Source organism: Schistocerca cancellata, chromosome 6, assembly GCF_023864275.1.
Source record: "Schistocerca cancellata isolate TAMUIC-IGC-003103 chromosome 6, iqSchCanc2.1, whole genome shotgun sequence".
Taxonomy (NCBI): Eukaryota; Metazoa; Arthropoda; class Insecta; order Orthoptera; family Acrididae; genus Schistocerca; species Schistocerca cancellata.
Window position 1 is genome coordinate 285,874,751 of NC_064631.1, and position 18,025 is coordinate 285,892,775.

The window sequence follows — 18,025 nt, forward strand, 5'->3', positions numbered from 1 at the left end:
GTAAAGCATTGACTGCACACCAATCAGTGTTGTGCTGCAAAACAGCATCAAAAAGGCACTAACCCATGTGCCAATGGAAAAAGCGGGTGGTGCCACACTTTCAGGAAGACAGAGTTCAGCGCCCCCTGTTAACGCTGATGTAATTAGCCACCCATCGCTGGTTGGCTCATTTCAGTTACAGTCTTTGAGAGCATCAGTAGTGAGTAGTAGGAAAACAATAGTTAGCCTGAATTCTGCGAGTAGTAATAGTGGATAAATGTAATTGCACGTAGGAGGCACAAGAAATTACTTTTTTTTTCCTTTTAGAAATAAAGCAATCAATTAATCTTAAAGTGGTACATACAGATCATTTTGGATTCTTGCCACCAGTCATCACAACTCTTCTCCTCCCTTGTCTGTGATGGTGCTGACTCCCACAGTAGCCAACACATCTGGGGGATGAGGGTTCCAGAATCAATGCTGCCTTCGCTCTATGCTGCTCCGTTATAGCGCATCACTAATATTTCTCTCTTTTCTTTCAGATGTGCATTGCTACTAACTGTGTTCTTTCCTGCAGAGTTGCCACTTGCTTTTGCTAATTGTGAATAATTACTTTGTTATGGTGCTCCCCTTACTAAAATGGCTCTAACCCACTTCCTACCCTCACCTGTGCCTATGCCTCCAGCTGCCACTGGCTTTGATCTAATGCAGTTTATTCAGTTTCAGAACCATCAAATGTCACAGTAGATGATGGCAGTACAGCAACTCATTAATGCACAAGTCGTTGCTGCTGCATCAACTCCACTACAATAGCCAGCCACATCCATGACACTACCTCATTGCATTTCACTGTTCTGAGCTTTCTGTGACCAGCAAGAGGAGCGGAACGAGAACTACGCTGAGTTCGATACTCTTTGTGCTACCAGGGTTGACACAAGTTTCCCCGAGTGAAATTTCCTGATATTTCCCTGATTACCAGACAATTTCTAGCATTTTTCCCTGACAAATTTTGAAATCTCAAGGGTAAGTTAAGGCGTAAGTTAACAATCTGTCTCTGCAGCTATGCTGCAAGAAACATTAGTGAAAATGAGGAAATATCTAAAAAAAACTTGCAAGCAGATGGCATTTCCTGGTGAGAGCAAAAATCTTAAGTACTAACATCAACATCTTTTGTAACAAACTGTTTTTAGATGGAGAAAGCAAGCCAATTGGTATATGTGTTTCATTAAGACCATTGATGTTATTTTATTTCAATAAAACAAAACACATTTGAGAACAAAAATATGCATTTCCTTGGACTCTCAAAACAGATTTCAAATATCTTCACTGATTTCAGAAATAACCTCAGAAAAAAAGTAGGCCCCTCAAAAGAAGTGTATAAGGCAAAGAAGAATTGTATAAACCAACACTGTAGGTGACCGCCAATAAAATGTTGGTTCTACTACGTTTGTTATTGTCAGTTATTACCTACTGTGTTACATCTATTATTTTACAGGTATTTTGTGATTTTTCTTTCAAGAAATATATGAGTAGGCCTACACAGCACACAAACTGCCAGTGACTGACACAATTTTCGTCTTCTTATCTTCCATACTTTCTAACATATAAACTACTTTTTAAATGCCAAAATGTACTAGAAGAAATAGAATGTCTATAAAATGCCACATAATACAACTTACTTCTGGCGAGACAGTTACACTACCTAAAATCCATCACCCATGGCTTCTGGCCTGCTGAGAGCACCACAGTCCTGTGTCCATGGATAAACTATGAAAATCCGCTGCAATATGCCACACACAAACAGACCTGGCCTGCAGGCAGATTAATGATACTAGATCTGAAGGGCAGTGCCTGCACATTAGTGGAAGCTAAGAGGCTTCAGATCAGCAGACCTGATCTATTACAGATATTCACAAAAAAAGGCCTGCGGTTTTGGCCCGGCATGGAAGTTCACTGTGTGGTCAGCTATTCATGAGCCACAGATAGCATGTTGATGAAATGAGACCACGGTGATCAATCCATGCAACAGATAACTTGTTCAAATATTCTGGGAATTAATAATAATGAGGATAGGTAGCAACTCGCTGTAAAGATGATTGCTGAGTCACAGACAGGTATGTAGAAAAGACAATCACACTCTCGCAATAGAAGTTTCAGCCATACTTTTGTCAGAAAATGGGAGCACACACACACATTCACACAATCACTCAGACACAACTCATATATAAATGACTGCTGTCTCCAGCAGCTGCGTCTACAGTCTGAGAATCAGATCCAAACAAACCACTCCTCATGCCTCTCATCGGCAGCTGCTAGGCTAGCGGCAAGAAGTGGTGGCAGCAAGCTGAGGGGAGTGGTAGGAAGGGGAGAAGCAGTAGTAATGAGGGATAAGGAAGTGCCGCACATACTCAGTCACAACCAGCCAGTGATGATGCATGACACCTCAGTAAACACACCATTTCATCCACTGAGACAAAAACAACATTTCTCCTGTGTATTTTTTTCTTTTTTCAAATTTCCTTAATATTTCCCTGATTTCCCTGATGTGTTTGAAATTCCCTGATATTCCTGATTTCCAAAACCTATGGCAGTCCTGGCTACACATCAAGTGCAAGATACTGTGAAACTTCCTTATTTCTTGTCAATGGCTGGCACAGGAGTTTACCACCTCACTCACAAATTATTCCCGGCTAGTAGGCTGGAGTTGAATTTTTGAAGATTTAATTTATGCCCTCACTAAGTATTAAGGTACAGGTTGCTGCAGCGCATTGTAAGTTATTTCAATTGCAGAAACAGCCAGAACAGACATACCATCAGTGAATCAGTCAACTTCAGGGTTTCACATGACAGTGTCATTTTCAATGTAGCTCTGGACAGTACTATAGTGATGCAATGATTTGTGATGCAATTACATACAATGTACTAGACAGCAGGATTCATGAACAAATTCTTAAATGTTCTGATCCTATTTTGAAATGAGTCTTACAAACTGCTGAACATCAGTACTCATGATAGCTCTGTGGGAAACTTTTGCGGTAGCTCCCATTTTCAATGCAACACAAAGTGACAAATAGGTATGGCCTCGCAACCAATTGCCACATGCAAACAGGCCACCGTAAGGTGGCCAAAGTAAACAAGTGTCAATGCATGTGTCTGCTGTGAAATCATGTCCCTGCTGCTTTTACACACATAAGATACAATATTGCCCTTTGCAGAATGTGTCTTACTTTACTTGTGGAAAGCCAGGTCATGTACAGTCTATGTGCCTGCAACAGAAAGATAACTCCACCCATGTTTGCTCTTGTAAGTGTGGAGCACCTTCTCATTCAGTGAATGTAGTTTTTTCTAGACCGTCTACCGGTATTAGTAACAAACAAATTCAGGATGTGCGTTCACCCCACCCAAGTACTTGCTGGATGCTGTGTGCAACTTCAGATGGACACTGGCACTTCCATTACATTGCATAATTGTGTCACTTACAAACAGCTGGGTTCGCCACAGATGACAAAATCTTGCATGCAACTTACTGGTATAACAGTCAGGACATTTCAGTGCTTGGTACATGTAGTTCGCCTGCCACATTCCAGTCTCACACCAGAACAGAGACATTTACAATTTTGTGTTCACAAGACTGAAAATATTTTTGGGTTAGATTCATTTGATTTATTTGGTCATCATAGTCAGAAGAATGTACTTTCTGTTTCTACTTTCAACTCAAAAGACAGTGTTACTCACTTGATTGAGGAATTTCCTGATTTATTTTCTGAAGGACTTGGCAGAGCAAATAATTTTGTGGTGCATGTTACAAAGAAGGACAATGAGCAACCCAAGTTTTTTTGAGCACATCCTGTCACTTGGGTACTTCGATACAAAGTTGCAATTGAACTTAAAGAATGGGTAGTGAACAGGATTCTCTCTTAGTATAGTAATTATTGACTTTAAAACCACTGTGAATCCACAAACAATAATTGATACTTATCTGTTGCCTCACCTTGAGGAATTAATGGACAGGCTTGGTGCAGGCCGCTATTTTTCAAAAAATGATTTATGTGATGCATATTTGCAAATTCCACTAGATGATGAGTCTCAAAAAGTGTTTGCGATCAACACACATTTATGGTTGTTCAAATTTTTGTGCTTACCCTCTGGCAGCACTTCCGTGCCTGCCACATTCCAATGCTACTTAGAATAGCTTACTGCAAAAGTTCCATTCTGTTCAAATTACTTGGACAATATTGTGATGTCAGACCATACACTGGAGGAACATATCAGTAACCTTCATACACTTTTTCAGTACTTGCAGAAGTATCACCTGGACATATCTACCTTTTTTCAGATTGAAATTTGGTACTTAGGCCCCGTTCTTAATAACCAAGGTTTTCATCCCCTTCACTCACATTTGCTGGGCAAACAGGACCTCCCTGCTCTGTGGAATGTGACAGAACTACAGTCAGTTCTCAAGAAGTTGGCATACTACATTCAGTTTATACCCAATGCAGCCCAGATTATGGCTCCATTGCATCCTTTGCATGGGAAGAATGTGTCTTTTGTTTGGACCACAGAGTGTCAGGATGCAAACCAGAAACTTAAAAATGCCTTGTTTAGTGACAGATAACTTTTTCATTTCAATCCCACTAAGCCTGTGGCTTTGGCAGTGGACAATTCTTCATACATAATTGGAGCTGTGCTCTCACACAGATTTGGTTCACAGGACAGGCCAGTTGCTTTTGCTTCCAGGTTATTGACCAAGACTCAATGTAACCATTTTCAAATTAAGAAGGAAATGCTCACTATTATCTATGGAATGACAGAGTTTCACCATTATCTGTTTGGTCAGAAGTTTTACCTAGTGACGGACTATAAGCCACTTCAGTCTTTGTTTCATCCATCCAAACCTGTTCTGCAGCACAAGGCTCAGAAGCTGCAATGTTGGCCCTTGTTACTGTCACAGTATCAGTATGAAATATTGTACTGGCACACACTGAAGCATGCAAAATGCTGATGCCCTTTCTAGCCTTGCTGCTGATCCTGATTCTGAATTCGATGCTACTGCCACATCTAGTTGTCAGCTCAATGTGCAGGACATTCAACTTTTACGGACTTTTCCACTGAGCGACAGGAAAATTGCACAGGCCACAGAAGCAGATTCTGACTTGAGGCTGTTGTTGCACTGCATCTGTACTGCTTGGTGTCATTCAATGAAGGACATTCAGAATTCTTTTGTGCATTGATATTTTGCTCTTCGGAATAGCCTCTCCATCCAGCATGGTATGATTTTACTGCAACATGACTCTGGACAATGCCATGTGCTTATTCCTAAAGTGTTGCCAAAAGATGTATTGTGACTGCTCCATCAAGGACAATGGGAATTACACACACACAACAGTTTACTGCGTCGGCACTGTGCTTGGCCAGGCATGGACGCCCACATTGAACAGATGACATCACAGTGTTGCACTTGTGCTGAAACTCTATCGACCTATCTGCAAATGTTTTCAGCTTGGCCAAAGTCTCAGTTGCCGTGACAATGAGTGCATATAGACTTTTCTGGTCCCTTTTGGAACACTCATTGGCCTACTGTTGTGAACTCTTTTAGCAAATATCCGTTTGCGGTGCCCATAAACTCAACTACATTGCGTAGTACCATTCAGGCTTTGTCATCTGTGTTTTGATGAAAGGTTTTGAAGTGTTGGTTACAGAGAACAGGCCACAGTTTAAGATTCAGGATTCTGAACAGTTTTGTACAGCTAATGGTATCACTCACATTACTGGTGCTCCTTTTCATCCTCACTTGAATGGTGATGCTGAACAGTTTGTGCATATGTTCAAGCAGCATATGAATAAATATGTGCCTCCCACACACAGGAGCAAGCACTGCTGGGCTTCCTCACAATACATCACACCATCAACGGCAGAACTTCTACCTGGCCGGCACCACCACATGCTGCTCCAGTTGCTGCATCCACCTCAGCACACAGCCCCCTGCATTCTCCACAAGTATTGCTTTGTGATTAATGATTATATTCTTTTCAGAGTTTTTGGTTGCACCAGGTGCTGGGAGAGAGAAACAATTCTTCGAAATTTGGGTGCTTCATGTACTTAATTCAAGCTCTTGCTGGGCCACCATCAGAACCAGATTAATGTTTGTCAATTGCGAGATTCTTCCACAGATTCGGGTCCTACCAGGATCTTGTAGCCGGTGCAGCTGCCCCTGGGTGCCTCTTCAGCACCACCTGTCAAACCAATCTCCTTTGCTGCCACAGCAGCTCAACTTCTCAGCGCTCGTCCCGATGCATGCCATGGACCAGGCACCATCATCATCATCACTGCCTTCTTCATTTTTCATCACACTGGCTCAGGAAGAGGGTGGGTGCCTTTCCAGGGGGTTTTCCCACTGATGTTCCACTTGGAGTGCAGGACAGATGTCGGGGTGCAGCTGGGAGCTTAGTGTCAGTCCCAGGTGCAGCTCCTGGCTACTCATGCCACCCAGCTTCCTGTCTAAAGCATCGACTGCACACCAACCAGTGCAGCACTGCGATATGGCATTGAGAAGGTGCTGACCCACGTGCTAATGGAAAAAGCGGGCACTGCCTCACCTCCAGGAAGACAGAGTTCAGCGCCCCCTGTTGATGTTGATTTAACCAACCAGCCATCACTGGTCAGCCTAATTTGGCCACAGTCTTCAAGAGCATCAATACTGAGTAATAGGAAGACAATACTTAGCCTGCATTCTGCAAGTGGTAATAGTTAATAAATGTAATTGCACGTGGGAGGCACACTAAGTTTTTCAGTTAATCTTAACATGTTATGTACAGATGATTTTGGATTCGTGCCACCAGCCATCACAACTTCTCTCCTTCCTTGTTTGTGTTGGTGCTGACTCCCACAGAAGCAGACACAACAGAGGGAATAAGAAGAAAAAGAAGAGGAAGAAAGCATGGCGCCAATCAAAACTCAGCTTTTGAATCACTTTTCTCTGAATTCCCTAGTTCTGTATCCTGATCAGATAGCTGTTCACCTGCAAGTTGTGCAAACATAGTTTGCAAACAAAAACCAAGCCCCTACCATGGCTATGCAAGTCAACCTCCTCCCTCTTGTATCCCAGGCAATGGACAATAAACTATTAATAGGTGGATACCTTTGCCAGCGTATGTATAAATATATTTATATTCTGAACGTCTAAAATGTTTTCAGTGGTCTCAAATACCTCACTTCCTTGTACATCTATCTACTGGAAAATTAGCTCTCACATATAAAGTTGTCATTCCAATTCTGATCTGATTAATTATACAACTGGGCTGGTTATCATCTTCTTTTCTTATGACTGATGCACATTTATAAATTATTATGATGGATTGCTAAATTATTATGGTGGATTGCAAAGAACACTGTAATGATAAAGTAACAATTGAATATCATAATACCTCACACCGAAGTTTAAGGCCTTGAAGTTCTTCTGGTTTGCAGTTGGCTTTGAGTCTCTGCAGCTCACTCAGTCTTTGTTGCTTACGATCCCCTGGAGGCACAGATGAGTCAACAAGGTTTCCGCTGTCACAGGTATCCGGTGCAGAAGTATTTGTGTCAGTGTCAGAAGTCGCTTGAGGCTGCTGATGCTGTTCTGAAGTTGGTGGTTGCGAAGTGCGAGGGCAGTGATTCTCACTGGGTTGTGTACTTGGTGTGGACCCTTGTGCTTCCTGAAATGAAGGAGTTTTCTTAAAATAATTTTTTGCTTAATAAAATGCTAAAACTACATGTAATTAATTTTGTTAATGACATTCAAATGTTTACTTTTCTACCAGAGAGCTTTTGACATGGGCATGTTTAGCACATTTGTGACTCTAAATTGAAAAAAGACATTTATCTGCTTTTGTCCAATTAAAATTCTACTTCTCATAATAAGAATTCCTGAATCAATCAAAACATTTTTCCCCCAAATTACAATTGTGTGCTAGACTGGACTTAATCTGGAAATCCCTGTCTTTAGCAGGCAGTGTGCTCTCAATTACATTATCTTATCTCCCTTAAGGGACTAGTGGCACATTAAGACAGCCTTTGTGCACCGTAGAAAGTAAATAGAGAAACAACGGACTAGTTGAAACTTTAAGTTGGCCACAAGGCAAGCATGACTAACTTAACTGGTAAGGCAGGGGTTCTGGGTTCAGTTCCACTTTTAACCTGTCACAGAAATTTTAACAATAGTGCATATACACCACAGAATAAAAGATGTTTTCTCAAAATCAAGCAACATTAGTAATGTTGTCATGAAGACCTTTTCCTATTTTGGTTGCTATTTGTGTAGCATGGGCTAAAAAAGTGGAAGATAAATAGAAATTTACAAATTTCCTTGCCTGTGGCTGTCTGTCATGTTCAGTATATGGTCCTCTCCTAAACAGCACACGAGCAAGGTCTCGAGGTCCCGACGGTGACAGTGCAGTGCGATAAGCTGTTGACTCACTCCACACTTCAATGTCAGTGTTTCCCTGACTGGATTCTCCTGATTCACCACTTCCTACTTCTTGTGTCATTAGTACCTCACATCGCATGATGTCACAATAATCAGCTAGGCATACTGCATCTTCAGCCTGTTTGGAATCTTTGCATTAGATTACACATAAAACATTCTTAAAGAAAAAAATTTTAAAATTTCCCCCAGGAAAAAGCTGATAGAATTTGCAGAAATGAAAAAAAAGCTTAATTAAAAGGACAGATTTTCCCCCAAACTTAATTGAAAGTAAATCAACTCCCAAAATGCAAGCCACTAAAACAAATTGACCAATAACTGATTGACAATCAGTTAGGTTTTTGATATCTGTGTAAATAAGTAAGTCAAATCAGTGGTACATATAAATTTCATACTTTAGAGGTTATCTATCCTGACCATCTAATTTATTTGGTGCTAGTAACATTTCTTTGCAAAGTCTCTCATATGTTGTGACTTAGTATGGTGGACATATTAGGTATGAGAGGGTGCTGAAAAATAATGCCTCAGAAGTTTTTACTTGAAAACTTTGAAGTTTTTAGAATAAAACAAACATTATTAAGATTCTACATCTTTATTCTTCATTCCTGCATATTTATTTCTCAATATAGTGACCTTGGTGACATACACAAATTTCTCCAGAGACACCAATCTGTTGATACCACTATTGTAGAATGTTTGACTTCATTGACAGAGCCACAACCTCACCTCTGCTTGCACTGCTTCATCACTATTAAAGTTAAATCCTCAAAGGTGTCCTTTAAGTTTTGGAAACAGATGAAAATCAGATTGGGCCAAGTTGGGAATGTATAAGGATGATTGATGACAGTGAACCCAGGGTGTGAGATTGTTGCAGATGTCATAGCACTTGTGTGTGATCTAGCATTGTCAAGCTGAAGGAGAGGAAGCTCCAGGTGTCGAAGAACTCTCTGAATCTTAAACTTGATTACAGCATGCTGTCTCTCATGCACCAGCATAGTTATGTTACACACTTCCATGTTACACACTAAAATTTGTGCCATCTAGCAGTAGAGGGCTGCAAATATGTAAACTCCAAGAATAAAGATGTAGAATGTCAGAAACATTTTTTTAGAGCTTTAAGAGTTTTCAAATAAAAAATTCAGAGGCATTATTTGTCAACATCCTCTCACACAAAACAATGGGAAAACTGTGCCAATGCTGTTGGAAGAATAGGAAGCAATATGGAACATGCTTTACTATAATCCTTTGATGCCAGTTATTAACGTAGAAGGCACTTTAAGCTGACTCTGTTGTCAAAACACATGCAAAGAGAAAGCAGAGGGAAACTGAAGCTGAAAATAATGCATCATCATTTGGTCCCCACTGAAGTGAATTGTGTGCATCACAGACTGACTGATGAGTGACCTTAGAACACAGTGATTCATTGATTGGAAAATAACGTACTCACTCATGATTAGCTAGCATGAAGATCATCATTGTCCTCCATCCACTGCTGGATATAGGCCTCTTTCAGACTAGTAAATGCATTTCCATGTTTGCCCTGTTAGTTTCTTTATATTGTCAATCCATCTTCCATTAGATCATCCCCCAGGTCCTTTCTTAATACAGGGAATCTAACACAGAATCAGCTTTGTCCATTTCTCATCATTTCATCTTGCTATATGCCCAGCCCACCTCCAGTACAGTTTAGTAATACTATCATGTTCTCAACTCTGATCTCTTCTCTTGTCCATTTGTTTTTCTTTCTTATGCTTCTTGTTATTCCCCACCATGCGTCTTTCCATTACTCATAAAATAACCCTCTGTTTTTGAACTGTTTGTCACTTGAATGTCTATGTTTCAAGGACGTAAGTAAATACTGGCTGTATACATGATATAGACATTCCACTTATAGCACACTAGAAATTTATTTCCAAATACAGCATTCCTTTTCACATATGAAGTCCAGGTCATAATTACCCACCAATTAATTTCTCTAAGTGTCCACCTACATGTACATCAAAACTCTGCAACCACTGTGTAGTGCATGGCAGAAAGTATTGTCAATTGTACAAGTTATTGGAGCTTCTTCCTGTTCCATTCACATACAGGGCATGGGAAGAATGGTTACTTAAACACCTCTATGTGAGCTGTAACTAGCTTAACCTTGTCACACACACACACACACACACACACACACACACACACACACACACACACACACACACACACACACACACACAGAGAGAGAGAGAGAGAGAGAGAGAGAGAGAGAGAGAGAGAGAGAGAGAGTGGGGAGGAGTGGGGGAGGGAGTGGGGTGACATCATCATGGACAACTTCATTGTTCCTGATTGAGGTGAGGGTTGAGTTTGGTGGCTGCTACTGTCCTTTAAGAGCAATGTGTAGCAATGAGTAGCGAACACAGTTGGGCTGAGTAGTGGGTCCAGAACAGACGTGGGGTGGAGAGGGGGAAGGACAGCAGGTTAGGGATGGGAGAAGATGTAGTGTTGCCTGTAGGAATGTGGAGAGATGTGGTGGGGACAGGATGATATGCTGCTAGATGCCGCATTGGGAGAGTTGTGTTGGGGAGGTGGAAGGGGAGGGGGTAGGGAAAAAGGAAAATAACCATGCAGAAGGGATGGGAGGAAAGAGGGCATATGTGAGACTGGAATGAAAGCAGGGAAAGGGATAGAGGCAGGTGGGGTACAGGGACTAGGGAAGGTAGAAGCCAGGGGGATTACGGGAACAAAGAAAATGTTGCAGGATATGCAGTTTGGAAGAGCTGGTGTTGCTATGAAGAATCTAAATGGCATGATATGAAAAGCAGTCATTTAAGTCCATCAGACCACACTGCGCAGCATGCTTAGCAAAAGGTTGGTCCAGCTGTCACTTTTAAAATGTTCCTTTCTGCTGCTCACTACCTCCTCCATGCTGCTCACTGCCTCCTTCATCTGGAGAATAGCAATCTATCCAATTCATGTAGCTTTTCAAATTTGGATTTTCCATTGTTTTGGTTTTAATATATTCCTTAAATTATCACTTAAGGTTGGTTCTTGAAACTTTACAAGTGGACTTTCACAGGATAGTTTGCACCTATCTTCAAGTGTCTGCCGGTTTAGTTTTTCAACATCCCCATGGTACTCTTCCATGGGTCAAACAAACCTGTGTCCATTTGTGCTGTTCTTCTTTGTACACTCCTGGAAATGGAAAAATGAACACATTGACACCGGTGTATCAGACCCACCATACTTGCTCCGGACACTGCGAGAGGGCTGTACAAGCAATGATCACACGCACGGCACAGCGGACACACCAGGAACCGCGGTGTTGGCCGTCGAATGGTGCTAGCTGCGCAGCATTTGTGCACCGCCGCTGTCAGTGTCAGCCAGTTTTCCGTGGCATACTAAGCTCCATTGCAGTCTTTAACACTGGTAGCATGCCGCGACAGCGTGGACATGAACCGTATGTGCAGTTGACGGACTTTGAGCGAGGGCGTATAGTGGGCATGCGGGAGGCCGGGTGGACGTACCGCCGAATTGCTCAACACGTGGGGCGTGAGGTCTCCACAGTACATCGATGTTGTCGCCAGTGGTCGGCGGAAGGTGCACGTGCCCGTCGACCAGGGACCGGACCGCAGAGACGCACGGATGCACGCCAAGACCGTAGGATCCTACGCAGTGCCGTAGGGGACTGCACCGCCACTTCCCAGCAAATTAGGGACACTGTTGCTCCTGGGGTATCGGCGAGGACCATTCGCAACCGTCTCCATGAAGCTGGGCTATGGTCCCGCACACCGTTAGGCCGTCTTCCGCTCATGCCCCAACATCGTGCAGCCCGCCTCCAGTGGTGTCGCGACAGGCGTGAATGGAGGGACGAATGGAGACGTGTCGTCTTCAGCGATGAGAGTCGCTTCTGCCTTGGTGCCAATGATGGTCGTATGCGTGTTTGGCGCCGTGCAGGTGAGCTCCACAATCAGGACTGCATACGACCAAGGCACACAGGGCCAACACTCGGAATCATGGTGTGGGGAGCGATTTCCTACACTGGCCGTACACCACTGGTGATCATCGAGGGGACACTGAATAGTGCACGGTACATCCAAACCGTCATCGAACCCATCGTTCTACCATTCCTAGACCGGCAAGGGAACTTGCTGTTCCAACAGGACAATGCATGTCCGCATGTATCCCGTGTCACCCAACGTGCTCTAGAAGGTGTAAGTCAACTACCCTGGCCAGCAAGATCTCCGGATCTGTCCCCCATTGAGCATGTTTGGGACTGGATGAAGCATCGTCTCACGCGGTCTGCACGTCCAGCACGAACGCTGGTCCAACTGAGGTGCCAGGTGGAAATGGCATGGCAAGCCATTCCACAGGACTACATCCAGCATTTCTATGATCGTCTCCATGGGAGAATAGCAGCCTGCATTGCTGCGAAAGGTGGATATACACTGTACTAGTGCCGACATTGTGCATGCTCTGTTGCCTGCATCTATGTGCCTGTGGTTCTGTCAGTGTGATCATGTGATGTATCTGACCCCAGGAATGTGTCAATAAAGTTTCCCCTTCCTGGACAATGAATTCACGGTGTTCTTATTTCAATTTCCAGGAGTGTATATGCTCAATAACTTCTATTTTGTATTGGTTCTACACACAGGGACAATATTTTAGGATGAGTCTGCTTGTTTCTTTAAGTTGTTTTTAGTACACAATCTTGTTGTGTGCTTCTACATTGATATTTACTTCTTGCTATTTGCAGAGAAACTGTACATTATGTTCATCTTACTGTAATTAATCTTCAGGCCTTTATTATACTAGATTCTCCATTCATTTATTTGTATTCTTCCTTCATCTTAGCTTAACTGACTCAAAATCTATTGCTGCAAATACTTTTGGTAAACTGGAGTCACCTTGCTTAACTCCTTTTACAATTTTGAAAGTTGCTCTCTTTTGGTATAATTTAATGAAAGCTGTTGTCTTGTTGTATATATTCTTCAACAAATTGATGCAGGTAGATTCTATTCCTTGGTTCTAGAGTAATACAACAACAGATTTTACTCTACAAGTGTCAAACCTTTCTCATAGTCCATAAACCTCATACTAAGTCATTATATTGTCTAATGTATGGTATAAACCACATATTTCACCGAAAACAATCAATTTTTGAATATATAATGTAATTGGATAGACAAAAAAATCTACTCACCAAGTGGCAGCAGGAGAAAACATAAAATGTTAAGGAGACCTGCAAGCTTTTGAAGCCAATGGCTCCTTCTTTTGGCAGTACAGTTGAAGAATAAGGAAGAAGTGTGAAGGAAAAGGACAGTGAGGTTTAGGAAATGGGAGGAATTATGGAGAAGTCACCCAGAGCCCTGGGTCAGGTGAGACATACCAGGCAGGATGAGAAGGAGAGACAAATTGTTGTGGACTGTGCCAGACAAGATTTGAAAACCTGAGTGCTTCAAGGTGGAAGATATGGTAACAAAGAAGACAGATTACTGGCAAAATATTATGCAAAAGTCAGTAAGAGGGAAAGGTGAAGTATATTATATGTGATAGACAGGTGAGGTGGGAGGGGGGGGGGGGGGGGGGGGGGCAGGGAAAAACAGACATGTCAAAAAATAAAAGATGTAGGAAACTAAAAGGAAACACACAGAAAGGTATAGTTACTGAAAAGAAACGCTGAGACTGAAGAAATTAATGTAAATTATGGCCGTGTGAGTGGTGAGAACCAAGGACATCTTGTAATGGCAGTTCCCATCCACATTGTTCTGAGATACTAGTCACATTAGTATGAAGTATTACATATATGAAGGCTTCAATGGAAATTTTACCATATTAATTTGGTTTTTGTGCCTATTGTCAAAATGCTTGTCTAGAAAACGTTCTTCATAAAATGATTTCCCACATATTCCACATGTCCACTGAGAAGACCGATGTTGCTGTTTGGCAGATTGTTGAGGCCAATATATGTCTCTCACAGGATGAAAGGGACACTCGAGAGGGATTGAGACTTGATATTTCTCCAACACTGGTATCCATTTCTGTAAATAAAAAACAAGCGCAAACTGTGACACATTGTTTTATAAATCACTTTCTGTAAAACCCAGCATGCAGGTATGAGGGAAGAATCCAATCAAGATAAATATTGATAAAAATAATGAAGTAAAGTAAAGTGGTTGTATATTTTATGCTGAGTATTATCAACAATGTCTCTATGTTTATGAGAATTTAATTCAGAGGTTTAATTTTATTTTCTTAATTTTATACTTAAACTTGCTGCAAATGTATGTCTAATACAAGTCATAGGATATCCAACTGAATCTTGGGGGACTCCATTCTGAGATTAGTGATGCAATTTGCTAATATGACCCTTTGCTTCTTTTTTGAACTTATAACACTATCAGCCCAATAGGGGTGTCATTAAAGCTAAACATTTTAGATTCCTACTCAGAATGTTATGTACAAATCTCAAAGACTTTGACATAGTTAGAGAAATCATATACTTTTCTTTTTTAAGTCCAGCAAGACTTTATTTGGTACATCACTTGCATCTTTCTATCTGTAGAATTACTTTTGTAACCTAAATTGAAGGGCTGGTAAAAATTATGCTTGGAAACATGAGCCAATGTTCAGTTGTAAGCTATTTTCTTTATTATTTTTGATTTTATAAAGATAAAATGGTTCAAATGACCCTGAGCACTATGGGACTTAACTTCTGAGGTCATCTGTCCCCTAGAACTTAAGAACTACTTAAACCTAACTAACCTAAGGACATCACACATATCCATGCCCGAGGCAGGATTCGAACCTGCGACCGTAGCGGTCGTGCGAGTCCAGACTGTAGTGCCTCGAACCACTCGGCCACCCTGGCCGGCTGATAAAGATATAAAATGATTTTATAATAGGGGAGTATTTGCCTTGTATGTCACTGATGTGTAGTGAACTTTCTGAGGAAATACGCCTATGGTAATTTACTTATTTTTATTTTATATACAAATTCAGTTAATCCATTTGTGTATGTGTAACATTAGAAAGTGGAATGAGTGAATGTGTTGTAGTTTATCCCAAACAAAGAAACAAAACAAAACAAAGATAATACATGAAAACACTTGGGGAAAATTCCAAAAGCATGAAGGTCAGCTTTCAACTTCAACATTTTGTGTCAGATCCCACAGTTTTTTATTATATTTAGTTATTAAACTCATGGAAAGTATGATTATTCACTTTTGGTCTCTTGTTTTAAATAAATATTAAATGCATTGTCACTGAAAGTAGTAAGCTGGAGAAAGAACCTTTACTTACCTTCTGAACAACCTTCCGCACAACAGATGCATGATCGCGTGGACATGATATCTTAAACACAGTAGGGCCAGGCCATGGTATTAATGCCAGCACGACAAGCGTGGTTACCTGAAATTAATGCAACCACAGTAGTGTGCAGATCCTTATACAGATATATTTTAATTTATAGAAAGAAGAAGTAGCCAAAATTAAAATTCAGAAGAAATATTGTAATACAGAAAGCAACAGATGTATTTCTATGCCATATAATAAAAGATAAAAGTCATTTAATAGCTAGGATATTGTTGTTGTTCTTGTTGTGGTCTTCAGTCCTGAGACTGGTTTGATGCAGCTCTCCATGCTACTCTATCCTGTGCAAGCTTCTTCATCTCCCAGTACTTACTGCAACCTACATCCTTCTGAATCTGCTTAGTGTATTCATCTCTTGGTCTCCCCCTACGATTTTTACCCTCCACACTGCCCTCCAATACTAAATTGGTGATCCCTTGATGCCTCAGAACATGTCCTACCAACCGATCCCTTCTTCTGGTCAAGTTGTGCCACAAACTTCTCTTCTCCCCAATCCTATTCAATACTTCCTCATTAGTTATGTGATCTACCCATCTAATCTTCAGCATTCTTCTGTAGCACCACATTTCAAAAGCTTCTATCCTCTTCTTGTCCAAACTATTTACCGTCCATGTTTCACTTCCATACATGGCTACACTCCATACCAATACTTTCAGAAATGACTTCCTGACACTTAAATCTATACTCGATGTTAACAAATTTCTCTTCTTCAGAAACGCTTTCCTTGCCATTGCCAGTCTACATTTTATATCCTCTCTACTTCGACCATCATCAGTTATTTTGCTCCCCAAATAGCAAAACTCCTTTACTACTTTAAGTGTCTCATTTCCTAATCTAATAGCCTCAACACCACCCGACTTAATTCGACTACATTCCATTATCCTCATTTTGCTTTTGTTGATGTTCATCTTATATCCTCCCTTCAAGACACCATCCATTCCGTTCAACTGTTCTTCCAAGTCCTTTGCTGTCTCTGACAGAATTACAATGTCATCGGCAAACCTCAAAGTTTTTATTTCTTCTCCATGGATTTTAACACCTACTCCAAATTTTTCTTTTGTTTCCTTTATTGCTTGCTCAATATACAGATTGAATAACATCGGGGAGAGGCTACAACCCTGTCTCACTCCCTTCCCAACCACTGCTTCCCTTTCATGTCCCTCAACTCTTATAACTGCCATCTGGTTTCTGTACAAATTGTAAGGATATTAGAGGGTTCAAATTACTTAACAAGATTTCTCTACTCACACATGACCTCTCTGTGCACATTTTAAAGCAAACTTTATATGAATGGTTAATCACTCATTATGTGAGCAGTATGAATTTTTTATTACTCCTGTGTCATACTGTATTTTTGTATATCCTAATACCTACACTTATTTTACGCAGAGAAAATTCAAATTCTAACAATATATATTATTCAGTCCCCCCCTATGAACTATGGACCTTGCCGGAAGTGGGGGGCTTGCGTGCCTCAGTGATACAGATAGCTTTCCCGTAGGTGCAACCACAACAGAGGGTTATCTGTTGAGAGGCCAGAAAAATGTGTGGTTCCTGAAGAGGGGCAGCAGCCTTTTCAGTAGTTGCAGGGGCAACAGTCTGGATGATAGACTGATCTGGACTTGTAACATTAACCAAAATGGCCTTGCTGTGCTGGTACTGTGAACGGCTGAAAGCAAGGGGAAACTACAGCTCTACTGTATGGTTAAATGATGATGGCATCCTCTTGGATAAAATATTCCAGAGATAAAATAGTCCCCCATCCGGATCTCTGGGTGGGGACTACTCAGGAGGATGTCATTATCAGGAGAAACAAAACTGGCATTCTATGGATCGGAGTGTGGAATGTCAGGTCCCTTAACTGGGCAGGTAAGTTAGAAAATTTAAAAAGGGAAAGGGATAGGTTAAAGTTAGATATAGTGGAAATTAATGAAGTGCAGTGGCAGGAGGAAAAAGACTCCAGGTCAGGTGAATACAGGGTTATAAATACAAAATCAAGTTGGGGTAATGAAGGAGTAGGTATAATAATAAATTTAAAAAAAATAGGAGTGTGGGTAAGCTACTTCGAGCAGCATAGTGAATGCATTATTGTACCCAAGATAGACATGAAGCCCACGCTTACCACAGTAGTACAAGTTTATATGCCAACTAGGTCTGTGGACGATGAAGAGATTGAAGAAATGTCTGATGAGATAAAAGCAATTATTCAGATATTGAAGGGAGATGAAAATT

General features: G+C 41.2%; 1 protein-coding gene across 4 annotated transcripts in view; it reads right to left on the reverse strand.

The window, feature by feature from the left end:
* The window catches only part of LOC126088534 (uncharacterized), a 200,549-nt gene that overhangs the window by 136,761 nt on the left and 45,763 nt on the right, over positions 1-18,025 (reverse strand). For all 4 annotated transcript variants that reach the window (XM_049906708.1, XM_049906710.1, XM_049906711.1 and 1 more), the window contains exons 2-5: positions 15,725-15,832; positions 14,254-14,463; positions 8,328-8,561; positions 7,404-7,673 (exon numbers count right to left, since the gene is read on the reverse strand). In XM_049906708.1, coding sequence (XP_049762665.1) covers positions 7,404-7,673; positions 8,328-8,561; positions 14,254-14,463; positions 15,725-15,832 — 822 coding nt within the window. The remainder of the gene's footprint in view (positions 1-7,403; positions 7,674-8,327; positions 8,562-14,253; positions 14,464-15,724; positions 15,833-18,025) is intronic.